Genomic DNA, 20339 nt, shown 5'->3' on the forward strand with positions numbered 1-20339 from the left:
TTTCCTGGTGGTGCTAGTAGCTCCACAGTTTCCTTTTATTACTGCTGAATGATTCAAACGCCTGTTAATCTTAAAAATCAACGAACCGTCGCTTCTACAATCTGAAGAATTTCGGCACTTGCAATTCACATGGAACACCGCAAAATGCCTTTCCCGTCAATGTGAGATGACCCTCACAAGCTTTCGCTGTAGAGTTCCTCTGTTAAATTTTTATCTCAACAAATCAGGATTTTCATTACCTAACCTTTGCAATGAACCGGAAACAATAGATCACTTTCTTCTCACATGCCACCGCTTCGCCTCACTGCGCCGAATAATTCTTAAAAGACCGATTGGTATGCTCGGATTGCCAGTCAATACATCCACTCTATTGGAGCCAGTCAGTATGGAGCCAGTCGTTTGGAGCCAGTCAGTTGGGTGTGGCCCGCAGTGCTATTCTGTCAGCGCTACATAAATTCATTCAGGCAACCGGAAGGATACGCTGCTAGTGGTACTGCCAGACATATCCACTTCTTTCTTCCCCTTCCTCATTCTTGTTAATTTGTTTTATATATTCTGGTTTATCGCCTTCTTCTGCAATTTTTCACGTTTTTTCAAAGGAACATTATTATTGTTGCTATCTACTTTCTCTTTATTTTTTTAGCAAGCGTTGTAAAAAATAATCTATTATGAGGTACAGTGTGGCCGATCCCCTATGTGGGTATGAGCCAAGATCTCCTAAGAGACAAGACAAGACAAGACTTCTTCTCTTAAGGCATGAAGTTATTTCGCTCTGTCTCGTTACCTTCAACACTGAATTCTTTGTTTTACGCGTTTAGAAGCACTTTTTAATTTTCGTACTTTACTGAGGACAAGTAAGCACTTTTAGGAGACTAAGCAAAGGAGTAGGAAAATTTTCTATTAACTGGCTGGTGCAGAAGATACGTCGAAGTGCTAAAATAGTCATAGTGATTGGTACTGTACAAATATAATTTATTCGCATTTCATTAAAAGCAAAATATGCCTGTCATCTGAAAGACTGTGAATTATTAGGTATATAAGGACGATACAGATTGTTAAGAAATTTTTATAAAACCTGAAGTAACAGCCATCCAAGAAGTTTTTTCCGGCACGCCAAATACGTGACAGAGTACTGTGGTACAAAGACGTGGATTCAAGTGCTGAAGGCCAGTTTTCTGACTTTAGAAACATAAATGGCAAGGCGACGGGGGGTAGAAGACCGTATATTTCTTTTGTCTCTGGCCTCGTATATGTCTTGCTTCATTGTCATCAACCAGCATCAGACTACAGTTAAGACAGTTCAAATGGCACGTGTCGGCTTCGAAATACGAAAGACATCAAAACAAGCATTTACGTCGCATTTGCAATTTTGTAAATCAATATGTCAGATCTGGCTGCCTGTACAAAACTATTTTCAGTATGCGCCTTGAAAGCTCACCCGCTATAATTAGTCAGACTTGACATTTAGCATCAAGTAAATAAATCAAATGCAAAAATCTGTCGCACAATTTTGGTCTTTTCGCGGCTGCTGCACGTTATTCAAGAATAAACGTCGTGTCTCAGAGGTTCAGATACAGGTGACATTGAGTTTTTATTGGAGGCAGACGTTTTGTGTCGAATACTTCACATAAATCTTTAAAATTTGATCTGGACATTTAAGGAACATGTACTTAAGACGTGAAAAAGCGAGATGGCGAAATGCTTCCAGGGTGGGTTGTTAAGACTAGGTGTTAGGATAGATACTTTAGTTGGTTGTTTATAAAAAACTACGTAGAACAAAATGACAAGAGAACCTCGGGCATGTTGCTTACAATAATACGAAATGTACCATACCTTCATGTACACCACAGGGGCAATAGCCAAAATACACAACAGCTAAAGCTGGTTCTGAACAGCGGTCGCCACGTTTTCCCAGGGGTCTACATGTTCTATGTCGGTGGGAGGTTTCCAGGCAACACGTTCCTTCTCGGCAGATGGTGCGTTTGCTGCAAACCTGGTTCTCTCGTCTCAACTGTAGCGATGGTGAAAACAAATGCAGAAAACAATATAGCGTCGTCACAAGGGCTATGCAAATGTTTACTGCTTACATAACAGAGTCTTGGATCACAACGGAGACCAATGATTTACACGCAACATATTGTCTATACAACAAAAACATGAAAACATAAGTTGGCTAATTTAAAGTTGTCTACAAATATCAATTACAATATCTCCCACTAAAGGAAGCTATGAGTGGCTTGCGAAGCAGCGCATGGGTCGACATAAAGTTGCGTTCATCTCAGTCACCCTCCCTGATGTTAACGCGTCTTTGCATGTGGAGCACACCATATATTCACTGTAGTTACTGTTGCTGGAACTCGTCCCGAACTATTGTTGGAGCACGCCACGCAGGTTCATCGCCAAATTACTCGAGAGCACGTGGGTTCATCAGGTGCCGCCAGAATATCGTCCCCCGACACCATCATGTGACTGCTGGAAAAGTGTATGGGGGAGAACCTGAAGCGTATTTCCAAGTTCTTGCACAAACCGGCACGCGCACGCGCGTGAGCGCGTTCTGGGAGTTGCTTTGGCCAGCTGTTGCGTATGCGCAGTAAGGGTAGTCACGCTGCAAACTAAATTCAACTGACTCAATCACCTCGGTCAACGTGGCACTCTTCTTCTCGTCGTTTAGAACTTGCAACGCCGAAACAAATAATTGAGCAGACAAGTCAGTAAATGATAACATAAGTCCTAAGGACACCAACGACAGAATGAAAATATAAAAGCAGTTATAAGGTCTCTAGGTGCCAGCATGAGGAGTTTTCTCGCAATATTTCGCCGAACGTAGAAAAGCGCACAGCTAAATAAATGTGATACATTGGGGTATATCAAGTTGATAGGTACTTTCTTTAAGCTGTTTTCGCAAACGGTTGCATTTGCTTAAAGCTCTGGTCATTAAGCATTACAACTGATGGTCATCGCGACAAAATATTGCTTGATATCACGTGAACGAACATAAAATACCTGTTACAAAGAGTAAGATGTCTCTGCGTTAAGGAGAGATCACATTGATGGCAACAATATTTCAGGTCTGTACCATCGCAGCATTTAAGAATGATTTGCTAACAATAGAGAACGAGAAAACGAAGCTACTTGAGCTTGACTCACAAAAATAATGCTTTCTAGGAGTGAGCATTACTTTCATGTTACGCTGATATGATAGTAATGAGCCTGCAACTATGACTGCATTATTCAATCGAACGTATTGTATATAACCATATATATGAAGAGCGCACTTTCGGGGGCAACTTTTGTGTACAGAGGCATTTAGGAATTTAGTTTTAAGGGAGCTATCCCGCAGCCACCACTACAAAGTGAGACTGAGAAAAGCTTCTTTTGAAGTGCTCGAATGACACTTTGAGTCTGCCACAATTTGAAGTATGAGGAATTCATGCCCTTACTGATGCATCTTAACAGTTTTTTCTGAGCACACCCCACCTTCCACCTTCTTGTCCCAGAAGAGTGTAACAGCTGCTAAAGGTTCCACACCCACACCGCCTCTACGCAAAATTTTTCACTTTCTCACACATTGCAATGTTTCAAACTGTCTAAGGACGCGATGTCAATTCTGATTTACTAGGCGATTTCAAAATATCACTGCTACATTCGGGCAGACTATTAAAAGCCAGCACTTTTATGGTAAACATTGACCATGTAAAGAATGTTTGGTAGTCACCTTTCCTTGTCTGCTTGAAATTTGTTTGGTTTGCTTATTTACAATTGAAGATTGCCGGCTAGCTGGAGTCTTCAACATGGCAACGGGGAGAGCGAGAACTTATCTTGTCTAATATCTAGACTCCAAACCGCTCTGTCCTGGCGATCGTGAGCGCGCCTTGTTTGAGTGTGTCCCAGCCTGGTCTTCATTCAGGTCTAAGCTTCCTGGCCGCGGCCAGGCGCCCCAACACTCTTCCACCCTTTTTCACTGACAAGGGCGTGCGAGCATCAAATCAGTGACAGGTGTGGGCACACGTTGGAGCACGGTCCGTCGGTTCCTAATATTCATTGCTGGCTCTCTTAAGAAGGTGTTACTGCTAGAGGGCACAACATATTTTCTTGTACTCACCTCAGCGGTGAATGAAAACCGCCGACGCACCCTTGTGGTGAGCTAGACACTGCCACCGGAGCTTTGCTTTTTGAGTGAATGGGTGGCCTAGAACTGAAGTTGCCGGGGCCATGTGTCCTGACCACGTACCGACCATTGTCGCAGCCATTCCAAACCCCTCCTCGGTGACCTAATGACGTCCAACTTCTTTCCGGTGGCTTTGTTCACTGCCATTGATAAGGGTCAGAATGCGGTGCTCAGCCTTTTTGCCAGGTCCAGCTGAAGGTTGTTGTGGAAGCGATGACCGATGACTTCTTTTGTCATGAATACGTTTTTTTTCAAAGCTCAGTGCTTTGTGCATTGCCACGATTACCTCGGAAGGTTCGCTGTTTTTCTGCGGATGACGGTGGCAATGCAACACTCAAACTGCACTGACCAGCTGATAGTAAAAAATTCCGGATGAAGTGGAACTTAGTTCATCCTCCCCATCATCGTCGTTAGCCTTTTTTATCAAGAAAGCACTTTACACTGATAATTATCGTCAGATTCACTTGATCGGTCACTGCGTGGTCCCGCTATGTTTCCAGCGCCAAGTGTTGTCATGACTCGGGGAGAATGTAAACTGCATGCTGAACAGCTACGGGAGAGTAACAGTGTGACCTTGTCTTGCGTGAAGGTGCTGCTCGTAGAAAGCCCGAGAATGCGACACGATTACCGATGAAGTTGAGCAGTGAAACAGCAGCGCATGAAACTTACAAGAGGCCTCCATGAGGAGCAAAAGTGACGGCTACCCGACAATTACGGTGCCAGTCCTCTTCATGGATGAGCCTTCTGATAAGCTTCGCCTTACCAGCTTCCTGGGGACATGACTATATGCTTATTTTCATGGGCATAGAATGTCAGATAGCTCCGTGCTGTGGTCGGCAAAATCTACTTTCCTGGAGAGCTAGGAATCTGCGACAAGCTGGCTTGACTTATCGATAGAGTGGCTTCTTATGCAGGTTTTTGTCAGTTTTGGGCGCAGCAACCTTGAAGTGCTGGTAATCGAGAGTACAGTGAAGAAGACGTCATATCACTGTCCATGTGTTCCACGGCGATCAATCTTCATCGTAGCACAATAGAGCGAATCCACAGGTCGAACCATCACGACGACGACGACGACGACGTATGTGCGAGCAGCGTAGAATGACGCAAGAAAGGGTGGACTATGGCAATACAGCTAAAAATGTCCTGGAACGACCATCTAACCACTCTATACGAGTCAATATAAATACTTGTAGTTATATTGATGATGGTATAAATATCCTGTTCGTGTTCACTCCTTTCTGTTTGGTGTCTACAATTCACTCCTTAAACTTAGCGGGTTAGTAGCTTTACCCATGCGAATCACCTCAGTGTACGCTCCTGACACTCTTGGTGGTAACTGTTATTAGAGTGAGAGTACGTGCCAAAGTTGAAGGGCTGGTGTAGCACTACTTCCATCTCCTGCTGTGCTACTAGCACTACCACTGTTTATTCAATGACTCTTCTTTTGAACCATTTCAACCTCCAAATACACTGTGGCTAACAGTGCCACGAACACGGACGAAGAGAAGGGCACACGGATAAGTGCTGTAACATGTGTTTCAAACTTAGTATTCAGTTGATGTTCACTACTCTAGTTTTATTCAATAAAAATCAGGCGAAACGCACACATTCACGATGCCAACAATAATGACGCAGCTTGCTTCATATTGAATCCGGTATACCTTGAATGCTTTGTAGATGGGCTCGATTATCATCGTACAAAGATGTGACACAAGAGTTAAGGGCTCTCGTGTCACATTGCTTACAGCCAAAAGACATCGAGTGTAGAACACGTTTGTGCTGCCTTGGCAGTGTTAAACACAGCACGTTTCGAACACGTTTGTGTAAAGCCAGACAGAGGGTTTTGAATTGTAGAATGTAGTAGGAAGTTGAGAAGGCGATGCCCTTCGTACTGGTGGGACTCTTGTTTCAAACAATGCTAGAGGCGTGTTCATCGACAAGTATAGTCTTACGGAGGACACATAAAGTCTTAGACATGCGTAGTGAGTGCGCCTTTTATCTGCAGAATTATCAATGACATTATCACGTAGTGGGTGTTTCCTTGTCATCATCGTTGTCTTGACGAAAAGTCGGTAACCTGTATGCGCTGTGCCGTGATGGCAAAAAAAGAGTGTGTGCTTTGTAACGCGCTTATTTTTCGTCGTCATCAGCGTAATCGTCATCAAGGAAGTAACCATAGCGATGGACTATCACGGAGCATGATGACCAAGCCTATAAAAGTCAGTGTTGGGACACGTGTCCACTTCTTTGCTTTTCCCCACGAAGCTATCCTCCGTAACTCCACAGCAGTTCCCCCAGTACTTCAACCTCCTTCCGGTGGAGCTGCAGCCACTTCAGCTCTAGCTTTTACGTCACGCACTCTAATTTCACCTGAGGTGTCATATTCATGTCCTAAGTGACGTCAGCATCACCGGCATTATCTTTTCTATACGATTGATATCATGAGGTGCAGCGTCGCTTTCCTCGTAATTCTCAACTTTTCGCTTCTCTTCATACCTTTCACACTTCGGCTGCTCCTACGGAGTTTCCGGCCAGTTTTTACGCCTTGTTGCTTCATCATCTCTACTGTTCTCAGCAACCACACCTGTGTCAATCCGTGACTCCATGGCTGCTTTATCACCAATCTTTTAATCTTATTCTGTGTACTACTCGCCGCTTACGCTCCCCGTAGCCTCGTCACCTACTGACGGCACCTTGGCGCAGCATTTCTGCGTGTAGGTAACCGTCCGTGTTCTCTTCCACATCGTACTAAATATTTTTCTATTCTTTATAAGTATAATGTCATCTTTGGTAGCGCAGCCGTGGTAATCTTCCTCAGGTTTCTGGTTGTCGCAAGACCCCGTCGTACATTGTTGTCGCGTTGGTCGCGTTCTGTTCGGTGGGGTCGCCTCTTCTCACACTTGTCAGTCGTAATAGAATCAAGGCTTTTCAACGACTAGAAGGCTTGCCAGCATTCCATCCACATTGCAGAGAGATGGGAGCAAATTATCGTTAGGCCGCAAATGTGGGCTGAACACTGCTGCCTGTTGCGAGCCCCAAGCAAAGGGCGGGAGTAGCCAGAGAAACAACTTCTCAGCCAAATATCTGTGCCAGACTGCTCGTTGTGCCCAAGCTGTGCTTCAGACATTCTTGTACGTGCTACTGGCTGCGAAGGCCCGTCGAGAATGAACACATGCTTAGGCGATTCAGTAAGCGATAACACGTCCACTTTTAGGAAAGAATCTTGGGTTTCACGATGCTAGCCACAAGCTCTATAAAATTGATAATGGGCACGATAGAGCTCGCCAGTGGGACGTTGGAAAAGACGTCTCAATTTGGCACATCAATAAGTTACTTATGCATTGCGCAAAGCACATGAGCCATGAGAAAGACAGTCCTGTGAAGAGCCAGTATTTGTAGTGATCAAACAAGCATCATCTGTGTTAAATCATCACATATTCTGTCAGGTAAGGTAACGTCGACATAACCTTGGCTTTAAGCCTTCGCCGCCACTCTATAACACCAGTGTTAAACATAACAAGCAGCCCCAATGACTAGTAGTACAAATAAGTTCCACTCTTTATCACCAGCTATCTAAGTTTCTATAGGGATACAGAGCATAGGCATATGCCCGTGTGACGGCTTATGAAATTACTTTTCGTAGTGTAATGCCATAGATATATCATGCAGTTTGCGTGTTCATGAAATTTTACTATGTACACGGGTAATTCTAGGTAAAATCGGTGTAGTCCTTGCGTTATCATTGAGTTTAATAAAATAAAATGAACTGTTGTGAGGGTTAGCCAACAGTTCTGTTGGTAAAGCGAAAAAGACGCTCCTTATTTTGAGCAGCATAGATATTGAATTGTGATATATTTTGCAGCGTAGTCGTCAGAGCTCTTTTGTCGTCTTTTGTTTCGCACAGGTGCATATTTATGCAGTGGCGCATAATAAATGTCAAGATGTATCCTAATTATACCAATATGTTAAGATTATACTTCATAAAGTATATTATTTTAACATCGATGATAATTGACGATAAAAAATGAAGACTTGCCAATGCTGCAGGAAGTAAGCCCTTAAAGAACACCGAGGCCAACCATTTCTGAAAAGGGGAGAGTATGACAATCAAAAAAGCGAAATACGACAGGCACCTACTCGTAACATCATATATGCACTTTAGAAAGTTTGAGAATTTAGCACTGTGACTTAGCGTGCTGCCTAATGTGCTGTGTTAATCTCTCTGCACCCTCCTTTCTTTATCTTTCATTTCCCGCATCCCTCTCCTATGCGCAGGGTAGCAAACCGGCTGCCTATAGACTGTTAACCTTCCTGGCATTCTTTTCCTCCTATTTTGCTTCCTTTCTTAAGAATTTAACAGTGACAAAATTTTCCTCACCTGTGTCCTACTCAGTAACGCTTCAGCGAAGGTTCCCCGAAATCAATTCTGCTCTTCTTCAGAATGATTGAACGCGTTATTTTTCACTTCTACTCAGAACTGTAAACAATTATTGTCAAGTGAGGAAGAATATAGTATTCAATGCTGTGGAGCTCGTCCTCAATGAAACGAGGCTAGCCATCGCCTAGAATAGAACCAAGTCACTTGACCATTCAGCGCATTAGTTACACTTTATTTTTCGGAACTGTTTCCTGAAGTTTTGAATTTCCCAAGAACCTGACAACTGCGTGAAATTATGAAAGTAGCACCTCGTATGCCTATGTTAAGTTGCACTGCATTCCAACGAAAACATTACCCATTAAGTTTTGCAAGAACTCGCGGAGTTCAGCATCCGAACAGAATGTGCACGTACTCAGAGGATCTTTGTGTCACTTGGCAGCACCTCGTGTGTACCAAACCACGAAAGAAAATGAGCGGACATACTCATAAAATAGTCAAATTGTACACTATTTATTCAATCGTGGAAAACGGATGAGCCTCCCAAACTGCACGTTGTCTAAGCTTCAATAGTCCGCGCAGTCAAAACGCGTCGTTTTAGGTGTTACGAGGACAGCAGGCGCCCAACGGTCCAGTATAACCGGACCACCACAATTGCAACATCTCCATGCAAGGGCTGTTTAAAATGGCATACGGTTCACTGGTAAGAAGTGAGGTTTAAACATTACGACAAACATTTATTTTCAGCTGTTTTGATTGATTTCTGGCTGCAAGTGCCCATGAGTACAGACTTGCCCATGGAAGGAAGCGCTTCTTCTTCCTCGGTTTGACCTGGCGCTTCGCTTGATTAAACAAGGGCCATCTCGTTCAAGCGCCTACTTTCAGGCACTTATGGGTGCAGCTTCTAGATCAAGCCTTTCTTGAGTCGCTTTAGTGGCACCGAACATGCGTTAATCAAGGCGCGGACTTTGCTACAATTTCAAGATGCGCAGCGCTTTTTTTTGGGAGCGGATAGCACATGATTTTTTATTAATGCGGCAGCGAACGGCTCAAGCGTGCACACAATCGTACATTTTCGTGTGTACTCGAAAGTGCATTGCTCGAGTGTTTCAAGAACATCAGGTGGTGGATGAGAGTGGAAATTTCAGGTGGCCGTACCATCAGCACTTAGCTGTGGAAGAGCAGTCGATAAAAATGTACGCAGTGTACCACTTCAAATTACTGAAACGTGGCTTTTTGCCAAGTCTAGCCCTTTGTTTCTGCGCTCGCTAAAGTGGTGCCCTAATGGAATTTATAGAGAAAACTTCGCAACCGCATTTGTAGATGAATATTTCAGCAAAATTACTCAGTTGTTAGGCTACTTAGTTCAGTCTATTGTGTTCAAGATTGCCTTTTTGCATCTAGAACATCACCTGAAAATAGACGATGACGCCAATTACTGTTTCCACTCTTTCAGCTGTTTGCAGCACTGTGGAGGCAACGGATTTGCTTAGCCAATAATACGAATGAAAATGGACGTCTTTATCTACACCCCTTGATTACACGCCACTCCCATCTGCACTTAAGCGTCGGCTTCTATACATGCTCTTAGCTTTCGGCTGCTTGGGCAACACTGAAGGAAAAAAAACATGAACATGAAGACACCCATAAACGCTCGTTTCTTCCATCGCAAATTTTGAAATTCTTAGTCATCTCTATTAGGTCTGTGTATCTTAGTAGGTAAACGTATCCTAAACTTTGTTATATTTGTGTTCTGACACATATAAAGCAACGATAAAGCACACATGATAAGCACACATGATAAAGCAATGTGTCTCTATAAGGCACTGTTTCGAAGAGTTTTTTTTTTTTGTTCTGGAGGACAAGGTTGAATGGATGGGGCCGAAGAAACAGTTCATTTCACTAAAATGTACAAAGAAGTAAACATACTTCGTCGTCGACCTAAAATGATTTAGAGAGCACGAATGATTGCACAGTTTTTTTCTGGACTTCTTGGCATTAGCCAAGCAGAAATCGGATTTTCCGATTGAAGTGGGTGAGAACTTCTTCATCAGTGCAACCACGTTGTTTCAGCGGAACTGCTCATGATTGACCACTGATTAAGTAAAAATTGACACTCTCAAGTTTATTTCACGTATGTCTCCAATAAAATGACTTGGGGTATAGCCGCCGTGGTAGCTCAGTTAGTAGAGCATCGAACACGTTATTCGAAGGTCACAGGTTCGGTTCCTGTCCACGGCTAGTGAACGTTTCACCCACTTTTCTTTTTACCATTTATATTACAATTCGGTCTAATAACGTCCCCTGTACATATTGTCTGTTAGATGTCACTATTATGTGTCAGACTTGCAAAAACAAGCCCTTAGGTATAGACGTTATCAGTATATATATATATATATATATATATATATATATATATATGAATAAATATATATATATATATATGTGTGTGTGTGTGTGTGTGTGTGTGTGTGTGTGTGTGTGCGTGTGTGCGTGTGTGTGTGTGTGTGTGTGTGTGTGTGTGTGTGTGTGTGTGTGTGTGTGTGTGTGTGTGTGTGTGTGTGTGTGTGTGTGTGTGTGTGTGTGTGTGTGTGTGTGTGTGTGTGTGTGTGTGTGTGTGTGTGTGTGTGTGTGTGTGTGTGTGTGTGTGTGTGTGTGTGTGTGTGTGTGCCTATACTTAATAGAATGAAACACATACCTGAGTTGGACCAGGTATGATAGTTCCAGGATTCTGAGGTGACCCAGGCTGAAATGAGGACAGAACCAAAATCAACAGAAGGCATATCAAACGAGTGCATACAACTAAATGTTACTCCTAAAAATTATAGCTTTTACAGAAGAGTTGTATTTGCACGTTTGAGCAACTCCTTTTGTAGTTATCTCGAATGTATGTGCACTATGAAAGACGTGGAATCAGCAAAACCTATTTATTCCATCATTTTCATTTAATATGTGAATAGAAGTTGGCAATTCGTGTTGAAAACTATTGATGTGTGTTGTGCAATCTTATTTGCTGAGTTACTTGCGTTTTAGTGCAAGAATGTAGAAATATTTACGTCACGTATTGAGTGAGCATCGGATGTTGTTGTTGGAAAACACCGCAGGTTGAAGTTGCGTGGGGTGCCTAAGCTATATCTGCTCTCCTTGCGCGAATTTTCGCGCGCATTCTACTGAACAGGTTACTGGTGATATTGAATCTCTAAGACAGACAATTGATGAGTAATTATTGGTATGAGAGCTGCTTCTGCGCGCAGTTCAAACACAATTATCTTCTTTAGTTAACTGATATAGCTGGCCACGTTATACTGCTGTTTCTATTATAAGAGTACCGAACACATGCGGCCTAAAACATTTCTAGTTTAATTGAACTTACCAGATTTAAGTGAAATCTCTCTTCAATACTCTAAAACTAATCAGTATACGCTGGTAACGAGTATACTTGATAGGGTGTTTACAAATAGGTGATGAGTGAGGCCATGTACACAAAATATTTGAGTGTGGAAAATGATGCTTGTCTACATGCCTGCTTATCCAACATAAACAGTTGGCTGTTTTATATTTGGCCTTGATTACTTTTTGCAGTATGTTAGCGAATCATCAAATTCCGCTTATTTTATTTTGTGCATCTTGGGCTGAAGAGACGGCATTCACAACGAAAAAGGAATTTAAGTGGCTCGTTATCTTGCGCTTGTTGAACTGCACATGGTATGGCACTTTCTGAACAACCACTAGTAAACCATAAACAAGGTTACATACGTTCTCCTATTGAACTTCAATGAAAGCTGTGACGTGTTCCTGGAATGTCACAAGTTCCTATAGCATTGTTTCATGTCCGAATGCTCATCACACTTGAAGCAAAAAATGAAAATAGAGAGACTGTGGCCCCCTACTATACGGTTTCCTTTTTTCTCTCTCCTCTTGATAGCCCGACTTTCTATCTGATAGATCAACTTGCTGTGCATGTCATTTGATTCACTTTTCACTGTTTCCACACTACAGGCTTCTATTGCTGAAAAACTGGAGCGATGTGGATGTAAAAAGAACCCGCACAGATATTTTGCACGGAAAGCAGTATACCTAGTATCGTTGTTTCGCTTGAAATTATGATTACACGCGTTGCTTCAGAGTCACAACTTTGTATAGCATGACTTGATTTGCAACTTCGCTCCACAGATGAAACACGAAATGAAAACGCACGTTCCGAGGTCTCCTGAAGTGTGTCTTTCTCCCCTCTGTCGTCTTTTGGTTGTGCAATCACTTATCTGATACAGCGCGTTGGCGTTGGCGTTACTTGCCCCACCACATTCAAGCTACGTTTGCTGGAATATCCATATTTTTTGAGGTTTGAATCCCTAAAAGCTGTAGTATGATGGTTAGGGAGGCAACTTCAGGTTTCCACAAATGTTGATCATTTGGGCCTTCAACGTGTATCGAAATAATACATAACAACGTGGAACTATCTCGCTGTAATTGAACTACGGCCACCACTGCTGGATTTCAAGCACATTACCTTGAGGCGAGCATTCCAGTACCACAACCATCGGTGAAACTTTGCCTACTATAAAATTGTGATACTGTAAGAAAGAGGCGTTCCGGATGTTCCAATCCTCCCATTGAGTTTGCGTCCTGAATGAAGAATTCGCTGCGGTGGCCTGCCGTTCATTTAAACGAGAACTTGGCTCTGCAAGTATTGCAACGGTATTTTAATACACACTGTCCTCCCCAACCATCAGCGGCATGCGCTGTGCATATAGGAAGTGGCGTCTCAAACCTAAATGCATTAAAATTGAGAGATGTAAGAAGTGCCGAGAAGTAATTTGCTTGACTTGGACGACAGGCGGGTGTGTGCTTGTGTTCAAAGCTGAGTGGCGCACTCTCTCTACACTGCCTTTCGACGTGTTCTTTTCTCTCATATGCTAAAATACGCTAGTGAAGTTTGAATACTGTGCGTTGCAACTGTAACCGAGGGTAAGCTCAAGCGTTTTTCTGAAATTACAAAAAAAATGCTTCTGATGAATTTAGCTGATATTCGCCATGCGGAAGAGACGACAACATTAATTCAGCAAGAGCACTATGGTTGCGGCAATCAATGTGCTACTTATGCTACGCATTCACTGAGCTTTGACAAGAGGGGATCTCGCCTAATTACACATTATGGAATTGCACGCAGACGTATAGAAGAAGGACATTAGGGCAGAACATTTCCCAGGATTTAGCAAGAGATTTAGAACTACACCGGGGCTTGGCAACTACAACGCTACTATAATATTTAACTAAGGACAAAGAACCACGTGGTCAGATTTCGGTGCACGTTAAAGAACCGCAGGTGGCCGAAATTTCTGTAGCCCTCGAATACGGCGTTTCTCAAAATCATGTGGCGGTTTCGGGACGTTCAACACTACATATCAATCAATCAATCAATCAATGAACAGCTGTGAGATCAACGCAACAGCTACATCAGTACTATATTGACCACAGAAGGTGCTTTCGGGGCGGTTAACTTCAAATCATATATTCTTTCAGTCTTGTTTGTTTGTGATATATCGGGGCCTATATGAGCCTTCATGATAAAGATCACAGTATTTTAATATACATAGGTCAGCAAAGAAATAAATATGTAACTTTGTGTTGTAGTGTAGCATATATTGTTATTATGAATCCTGGTGTCCTGTCCAGATGAGTTCCGCAGCTGCTTTTGATATCTTGTTGTGCATTCTTCGAACATCAAACATAACACACATGCATTGGCATAGAACTCTTACCTGACCTGGCCGAGGCTTCAAACTCATCAGCGCTGGATAGAGTTGCTAGAAAAATCACAACACGACAACGACGATTGAAAAAAGTACACAAGTGGTGTGTTTGAACACATTGTTTTTGGATAGAAAGTTCTTTTTGAAGAAAGAAGCAGTAACTGTAACGTAATGATTGTTGTACAAAAGCCACTTTGCATTAGTAGAACCAGATGAAGTCAACAGCCGCGTAGGCCGAGAAGAGATAGAGGACACTCATTGTGGTCTTGAGCAACCTTGTATTCTGAAGGTGTGAATTCAAATGAACTGAAATGAAAAAAAAAATGTCTACCATGGTGTTTGGATGTTTTTATACAGCTGTAGCTATTCATTCAATGTAGAGTTTCTTGTGTCGTTCATTGTTCCTTCTCGCACTCTTTTGCTATCTTCTTACTAAACTAGCCATGTAAAGCTTAAGAGAGAGCGATGCTCATTGATCTTAGCGGTTTGACGTGGTCAATTCTCGGATGATGCTAGATGTTCATTTAGCGCAGACTAAGCAGAGCCTATCCAGAGCCTGTCACTGACCTTGCGAGAACCCCCAAATTTCAGCGTCAGCGCTAACGCGCAGCGCTGGCTGAGGCGTCCCTGAAAGAAATGCGTAGTGTGTCTACAATGCTGAACACTGCTGATCAGCCACAACGTGGACAGTTTGTGGGGGACGTTGGATATTCCAACTATAGCTGAGAGCTTCGCTTTTGAATTGTATGAAGTTACTTGCAGTCAGGGCGAAATACGAAGAATGTGCAGAGTGGTAATTTTCTAGCCGTTCGGCGACGCTGGAGCTCATGAGCTAAAGCATCTGGCTTTTCGCCAATAAGGAACATGTTCGCGATAGTAAACTAAACGGTCTCTGGTGAAGCAGTAGTGCCTTCTGCCCTCCTCCTTTGTATAAATCTGACCCCCCTTATTTACACATGTGACGATGTTACAAGTAACTCATTTATTAAATAATAAGCGATGCACCTAGCTCAGCGAACAAGGTGGTGCCAGTTCATGAACAACCAGCAACCGACGTCGTATTTCTCTTTCATGCAGCAAGGCTGCGGCGGCTGTTCTGTATCATAAGCTCTTCGGCGGTAAAAGCACCATCTCGGTGCTTGAGCTACTCGCATGCGGTATGAAGAGGGTGATAAGACTTCAGTCGAGCTATGTGCACGATGTCCCTTGAAGCTGACGATGATGACGATGGATCGGCTCGAACAATTTCATAAGCAACGTCAGTCACCTGGCGAACGACGTGATGTGGTCCAGCGTGGCATGACAGCAGCTTTTCAGAAAGACCTACATGCTGAGTGGGGTACCAGAGAAGGACAAGAAAATCCGGTGAAAAGTGCACGTTTCGATCATTGGAATCGTAAAGCTCATTTTGGTGCTCCTGTAAGGCCTGCAGATGGGTGCGAGCGAGTTGGCGTGCGTGGTTGGCTCGCGCGATAGCTTCACTGGCATATTCAGTGAATGAGGGCAGCAAGGTGTCAAAGGGTGAAGTGGGTTTTCGGCCGTATAAAAGATAGAATGGCGCATAGCCGGTAGTGTCATGATGCGACGAAATATATGCGAATGTCACAAATGACAAATGAACGTACCAGTCCTGGTGGTCAGCCGCTACGTATTTAGAAAGCATGTCGGTTGAGGCGCTCTGTAAAGCCGTTTGTTTGCGGATGGTACAAAGTGGCAAACTTGTGCTTGGCAGAGCAAGAGCGCCAAATTTCGTCAATGACAGCTGATAGGACGGTCCCGTCTCGGTCATAGTGAACTTGGCGTGGAGCTCCATGTACTAAAATGATATCGTATACCAGAAAGTCCGCCACATCGGTTGCGCAGCTCGTTGGAGGTGCTCGTGTGATAGCGTACCATGTCGCATAGTCAGTGGCGACACGAATTCATTAGTTGCCTGAGCTCGAGATCGGGAATGGGCCAAGCAGGTCGAGGCCAACTCGAAAAACGGGTTTAACGGGAATGTCGATTGACTGAAGGAACCCAGCTGGTAGGGAAGATGGCTTCTTGTGGATATGGCAGGGCTCACAAGCGGCGACGTAGCGTCGAACAAAACGGGCAATACCAGGCCAAAAGAAACGACGACGTAAACGGTCGTATGTGCGAGAGACGCCCAAGATGCTCGCCAAAGGAGCGTCATGAAGTTGATTTGATATGATTGATTTGTGAGGTTTAACGTCCCAAAACCACCATATAATTATGAGAGACGCCGTAGTGGAGGGCTCCGGAAATTTAGACCACCTGGGGTTATTTAACGTGTACCCAAATCTGAGCACACGGGTCTACAACATTTCCGCCTCCATCGGAAATGCAGCCGCCGCAGCCGGGATTCGGTCCCGCGAACTGTGGGTCAGCAGCCGAGTACCTTAGCCACTAGACCGCCGTGGCGGGGCACGCGTCATGAAGTTGGTTGAGGACAGTCGCACGAAGATGTGCTGGTATGACGAAGAGTAAGTCATGGCCATATGGATCGAGGTTACGGCGATACAGGATCCCTTCTTTAAACAGGAACATTTGTAGAGATGCGTCGTGAGGCATTGACACAAGCTTGTTAATGGTGGTTCGCAGGGAAGCATCCCGGCGTTGTTCGTGGCCAAGGTTGAGTAGCTGCGTCACAGACAGAACGTCTAGAAAGATGTCAGTATGGGTGCCTTCTTCCACAGCGTAGCGTCATAAACAATCCGCATCTTGATGCAACCGCTCTATTTTGTACGTTACGGCAAACGTGTATTCTTGTGAACGTAGGGACCAACGAGCGAGGCGTCCTGTGGGATCCTTGCGTGAGGCAAGCCAGCAGAGCGCGTGGTGATCCGTGACTACTAGGAATGGACGCCTGTATAAGTATGGGCGAAACTTGGCGACTGCCCACGCAACAGCGAGACAATCACGCTCCATGATTGAATAGTTGCGCAGGGCGGTAGGTAGCAGTCCGCTTGCATAAGCTATATCACGGTCATGTCCGCGTGGATGTTCCAATCGCATTGCTCCTATGACTTTCCCACTAGCGTCAGTGCGAACCTCGGTTGAAGCTGGTGGATTGAAATGAGCTAAAAATGGCGACGTTGTAAGGAGGGTTGTGAGCTGAGAAAAAGATGAGGCTTAATCAGAACCCCCGAAAAACGGGGCGTCTTTCTTCAGGAGGTTTGTGAGTGGGCGTGCAATGATCTCGAAGTCCTTATTAAAGCGTCGGAAATTAGAGCACAAGCCCACAAAACTGCGAAAGCCGTTGGTGGACTTCGGAACAGGAAATTCCATGACAGCGCAAATTTTCTCGGCATCCGGGCGGGCTCCTACGGCCTCGACGAAGTGTCCAAGTTCGGTTATTTGGCGACGAGCGAAGTGATGTTTCGAAGATTTCAATTTAAGTCCGGCTCGACAAAAAAAATTCAAGAACTGTTGATGAACTATCGAGATGGGAGTCGAATGTGGGCGAGAAAACGATAATGTCGTCTAAATAACATGAGCAGGTTGACCATTTGCACCCTTGAAGCGATGAGTCTATCATTTTTTCGAATGTGGCCGGCGCATTACAGAGACCGAAGGGCATAACTTTGAAGTAATAAAGACCGTTAAGAGGGACGAATGCAGTCTTCTAGCGATCCATTTTGTCTACAGCGATCTGCCAATTAGCCAGATTGAAGGTCGATAGTACACAAAGGCATATGTACCATCCTTCTTTCTTATCAGGACGACAGGAGTCGCTCAGGGGCTACACGAGGGCTCGATTATGTCTTTTACACGCATCTTTTTGACTTCCTGTTGTATGACTGTACGTTCGCACGTGAAAACACGGTATGTACCTCGGTGAATGAGACTCGCGTCACCAGTGTTGACGCAATAAGTAACAACACTCGTTCGGCTTACGGCCGTGCTGGCGAAGTGGAAAATGTCACTATCTGACTCCAAGATGAAACGTAGGGTTTCCGTTTGATCAGGAGCGACGTCTTATGTTACCACGCGGTCAACGTTGACGCTTGATGAACGGAATAGAGTTGGGTCATTGTATGAGGTGCAGCATTCACACACTCTGAAGGGCTCAACCGTATGGTCTTTTCGGGCAGTTATTTCTGCCAGAGAGATACCTAGGGGAAGAATTTGGGAATGAGGGCAAAATTGACAATAGGAATGCATGTGCGGTTTTCAACAATTGTCAAAATCGTATGCGGAACAACAACTCCATGCTTAATTATCACGGCACGAATTGGTGCAACCGTGTAAACGCCGTCAGGTAAAGGTGGCGCAGAGGAGAGGTCGATGTGTGTAACACAATCAGGCGGAAGGCGTACGAAATCAATGCAGGAAAGACGGCTTCGGGGTAGGTTGGTCTGATCGAAAAGTAGAGGCATCTGAAGGCCAAGGCAGCCGGCTGAACAGTCTATAAGGGCCGGGTGAGCATTTAGAAAATTCATACCTGAAATTGGATCATGAGGGCGATTTTCTATAACGTTGAAAAAAACAGCAGTGCTTGGAACTGAAACTGTGCGACCACTGCGAAACACAAGGAAGAGTGCACAGGATAAAAAGGAGCGCGTGCCGACATTAGAGGCCGAACAGCGTTCGAAACAGTTCTTGGCCAAACATCGGGTCCGGAGAACTCGTTCACCACGTCGGGGGGCGGTTCAGTTACTGCAGTCTGGCTAGGTGACTGCCCCAAGACTCAGGCAAGGTGCCGCGGTTCCCGCCTCCATCCAGCTTGGCTTTGGATTCTCGTCTGCTGTGGGCTGCTGTTCCGGCTGCAGTTCCAGGCGGCTGGCACGGCCCCGGTGTGCTGCTGGGACGAGTTTGTAGCGGTGGACCTACCAAGCCACCACAACTATACTGCTGCCGCTGTGAAAGACAGCCATGTCATGGTGCGGGCCACCGCCCCGGGTGATCAGCGTCTACAAGTCACAAGCTTAACAAGGCTAAAACTTTAGTTGAGACGCGCATTCAGCAAAGGATTGCTTTGACAGCCTAACTGTATACAGTGTTATTTCAGTAAGATTGGTTCTTATATATATATATATATATATATATATATATATATATATATAGTGGGAGTAATAATTCAATGGGCCAGTTAGTCTTCGTGAAGGTATGAGATATGGCACAACGGGAGCGTTGTCAACAAGGATAAATATATTTATTTCCCAACAGTTTCGGGAGGGGTCCTCCCTTCATCAGGGGATGAGTTATATATATATATATATAAATATATATATATATATATATATATATCTGTGTGCGTGTGGGTGTGTGTTTGTGTGTGTGTGTGCGTGTTCGTGCGTGCGCGTGTGCGTGTGTGTGTGTGTGTGTGTGTGTACGCACGCGCACTCCTGGTTTCATTGAGTTGATTGGCTAGCAATCCTGAGTCAAAAAAGTTATGGTATTACACCAGAACTATAGTACACATTTCTGTGTAGTATACATGACTATGCTATGATTCGCCATCCGCACTTGCTTCCTCTCGCCTCCAACCTCAAAACTCTCTCCCTCACTCTCATTCCCGCAATACACCTGCTGGCGCACATATACAATGCTGTCCGAGGGATCCAATCTGCCTTACGACACCTACTTTCCTAACCGTTCTCTACTATACGGAAATGCATCTTCTGTTCTATATGGTACTAGCGTAACAGATGGAGCATGGATTAAAGATTAAAGCGTGAGATGTGAGCATGGATTGAATATTAGGAAGGTTTTATAAGGTGTTTTATGGCGATATCAATTATATAGACAATCTCGGCTAGATTTTGTCGCCGCTGTCGGCGTCACTCACTGTATGTGTATACGTATCTATAAACATGAAAATTCAAAAAGAAAAACAACAAGAAAAAGACTCCGGTACGTTGATTCATGAGTGCGAAGCGTTAACCACTGAGCCACTGAGAAGCACGTTTTTCACCATTCCAACGGCAAGCCATTTATAGTTAATATTTTCCGCTGCTGACGGGCATCCTATAAGAAATATTGTGGTTTAGCATAAACAGCCAGATGGCGCAATGAGCGCGCGTCGCCAGATCCAAGG

General features: G+C 44.2%; 1 protein-coding gene across 5 annotated transcripts in view; it reads right to left on the reverse strand.

Moving 5' to 3' along the window:
• LOC119167607 (uncharacterized) overlaps nucleotides 1-20339 on the reverse strand; it is a 234744-nt gene that overhangs the window by 47748 nt on the left and 166657 nt on the right. For 4 of the 5 annotated variants that reach the window (XM_075866040.1, XM_075866039.1, XM_075866038.1 and 1 more), the window contains 4 exons: nucleotides 14306-14350; nucleotides 11242-11289; nucleotides 8205-8252; nucleotides 1834-2011 (listed from right to left, as the gene is read on the reverse strand). In XM_075866040.1, coding sequence (XP_075722155.1) covers nucleotides 1834-2011; nucleotides 8205-8252; nucleotides 11242-11289; nucleotides 14306-14350 — 319 coding nt within the window. The remainder of the gene's footprint in view (nucleotides 1-1833; nucleotides 2012-8204; nucleotides 8253-11241; nucleotides 11290-14305; nucleotides 14351-20339) is intronic. The other variant, XM_075866042.1, reaches the window with a different exon arrangement.

The sequence above is a fragment of the Rhipicephalus microplus genome, chromosome 6 (genome assembly GCF_043290135.1).
Source record: "Rhipicephalus microplus isolate Deutch F79 chromosome 6, USDA_Rmic, whole genome shotgun sequence".
Lineage (NCBI taxonomy): Eukaryota > Metazoa > Arthropoda > Arachnida > Ixodida > Ixodidae > Rhipicephalus > Rhipicephalus microplus.